The sequence below is a fragment of the Triticum aestivum genome, chromosome 2B (assembly GCF_018294505.1).
Source record: "Triticum aestivum cultivar Chinese Spring chromosome 2B, IWGSC CS RefSeq v2.1, whole genome shotgun sequence".
In the NCBI taxonomy this organism is placed as follows: domain Eukaryota; kingdom Viridiplantae; phylum Streptophyta; class Magnoliopsida; order Poales; family Poaceae; genus Triticum; species Triticum aestivum.
In genome coordinates this window covers 27,249,914-27,252,322 of record NC_057798.1, presented here as the reverse complement: position 1 = coordinate 27,252,322, position 2,409 = coordinate 27,249,914, and the positions used below count along the sequence as shown (strand labels likewise).

The 2,409-nt window shown below is 59.7% G+C and overlaps 1 protein-coding gene across 1 annotated transcript; it reads right to left on the bottom strand.

Moving 5' to 3' along the window:
- Nucleotides 1-398: 398 nt before the first annotated feature.
- On the bottom strand, nt 399-2,158 carry LOC123040111 (uncharacterized acetyltransferase At3g50280-like). Its single transcript, XM_044463042.1, has one exon. The coding sequence runs from the start codon at nt 2,078-2,080 to the stop codon at nt 557-559; it is 1,524 nt and encodes a 507-aa protein (XP_044318977.1). The 5' UTR covers nt 2,081-2,158; the 3' UTR covers nt 399-556.
- Nucleotides 2,159-2,409: the final 251 nt, after the last annotated feature.

Here is a 2,409-nt window from a genome sequence, read left to right as displayed (position 1 = left end):
ACAACTAACATGTTGTAGTTTGTTGGTCAAAGGGAGCGTGCTGGGGCTGTGCGACCTGGGTTCGATCCCCGTCAGGTGCTTTATTTTTCTTCCTTCGCTCTAGCAATCAGCCAATAGAAAAAAAATATCTGGATTGTTCGTTGCGGATCGTGTGTCTGCCGAAGCGTGCGTGCCTGACGCAAACCAACAGTCGACTGGTCGTTAGATTTCCCCTTATTTAATATCCTGTTTGAGTAAGTACGTTAAACATGGATTACTACTAACTTGAGGGTCACCTGTATAATCACTATGTTGGGACCGGCACCCTCGCGCGTTGCGGATCGTCTGTCATTGATGCAAAATCTCTTCCGGAGAAAATACGACACGATCGATGTCGGTCATTATTTAGACTGGCCCTTCACTCCCTCCATGTTGCTTGTTCATAAAAATACTAGCTGGAAGTACAGCACCAATAATACATCAACGACTGGCACGGATCTCAGGTGAAGAAAAACATTGCTCCAATGAAGAGCGCATTCATCCATGCATGTGCACAGCACAGCACGGTGGCGGTACATTATTTGGCTCTGGCAGTGGCGCTCACGCATGAAAGATCACCAGCTCCATCACTGGCACCACTGTATGACTGATGCATGCCGACACCGGCAAACTCCTCCGATGCACCGCCGGTGCACCTGCCGCCGCGGGCCAGTCGAGCTCCTACGGAGGACGCGCCCATCAGCTCCTCGTCGGCGACGAGCTTGGCGAGCGCATCAGGGGCGAGGCACACCTCCAGCTCCATGCCGCCTCTCCCTCCACCGTCCTCGTACACCGTGACCATCCCGTCTAGCTTGCTCCCCGCGCCGCTCCGGACGGCCACCGGCCTGCCCCACCCGAAGTCGTTGCCGTACACGTCGAACCGCGGCGAGCCGCTCATCACCACCACCACAGCTTCCGTGCCGTAGTCTGCCGCGTACCTGAAGCTGGGGTTCTGGGACCAAGACGCGAGCTCGGCCTTCAAGCCCGCCTCGTCGAACGAGGCCACGGCTCGGTTCAGGAGCCACGCCGTCCGGCCCAGCCGGCCATCGCCCAGGATCTCGCCGACAGGCGTCCTGGCGACTGCGCCTGCCACCGCGTTGCCGATGTAACCTTGCGGAATGCCCTTCATGCGTGTCCGGCATCCGATGGGGAGCGTGAGCTTCGTCTCCTGCTCCGGCGCCAGCACCCGGGCTCGGCACACCGCTCGCCATAGGTGCGCGAACAGGGCCTGTAGAGACGAGATGGTGGCCGTGGCCGTGCCGGCCATCTCGGCATTGGCCTTCGCTTTCAGCTTCTTTATGCTCTCCGGGGAGAAACGGATCGAGCATTCGTGCACCGGCGGGTACTCGAACCGCCTGGCCATGTCTTGCACCTTGGCGAAGGGCAGAGGGATCGGCACGGGGCAGCCGTCGTGGAACCACCTCTGGACCCGGAGTGGTGGCGCCGTAGATATGTTCTTCTCGTTTCGGCTGATCTCCGACCATGTGTTGAACAGGTCCCAGAACGTCGTCCCGTCGGCGGCGCAGTGGTTGAGCGACATGGCGACGAAGACGCCGTCGGCGAGCTCGGTGACCTGCGCGGCCAGGACCGGCAGGCTGGGGTCCACGACGGCGTCCGTGCCGAGCACCCCGTTGAGAGGGAAGAAGGACCAGACCACACGTGGGGTGCAGAGCGCGCCGGTGATGTCGGCAACGGTCACCCCGGGCGCCACGGCGTGGACGAACTCGGCGCCTTCGTGGCTGCAGCGGAGCGAAATCGTGAGGGCCGGCCGAGGTGACGGCGCCGCGTTGCCGTGGTTCGCTACCGGTGCGACGGCGAAGCAGCCGGCGAGGGGGTAGAAGCGGGCCACGGCGCGCGCGAAGGACGACGCGAGGTGTTCAACGGCATGCACGCCGGCCGGAGGCATGGGCAGGAGGACGCCCTTCTGGATGTAGTCCACGGTGATCCGCCGCAGGTCCCATGGCGTCAGGTGCACAGTCTCAGGCTCGCGAGGCCGCGAGCTCGCTTCGTACTCCGGCTTGACCATGCGCCGGGACAAGATTTTGACACCGCCACCTTTCATTTTTGATCGCCGGAGCAGCAGCCAGAACGTGAGTTTGCGCTCGATCGTGTGTGTGGACTGTGTGCTGTGTGGCCTTTTTTTCGTTAAGGGTGTGCTGTGTGGCTTGGGGGTGTGGGATATATATATATATATATTGAGAGCAGGAGCAAGTTAAGATCTCGGAGCTTTCTATTTTTTGCGAAAATGACCACCGCGTGGTTCGCGTGGCTCATTAAACCATAACCACACCCTACACACGACACATTTTTTCTGGAAACCTGCGGAAGGTAACGCGAACCAGACTACAAACACCTCATGTCCAATTTCGGTACAACATTGCAATCCAACGA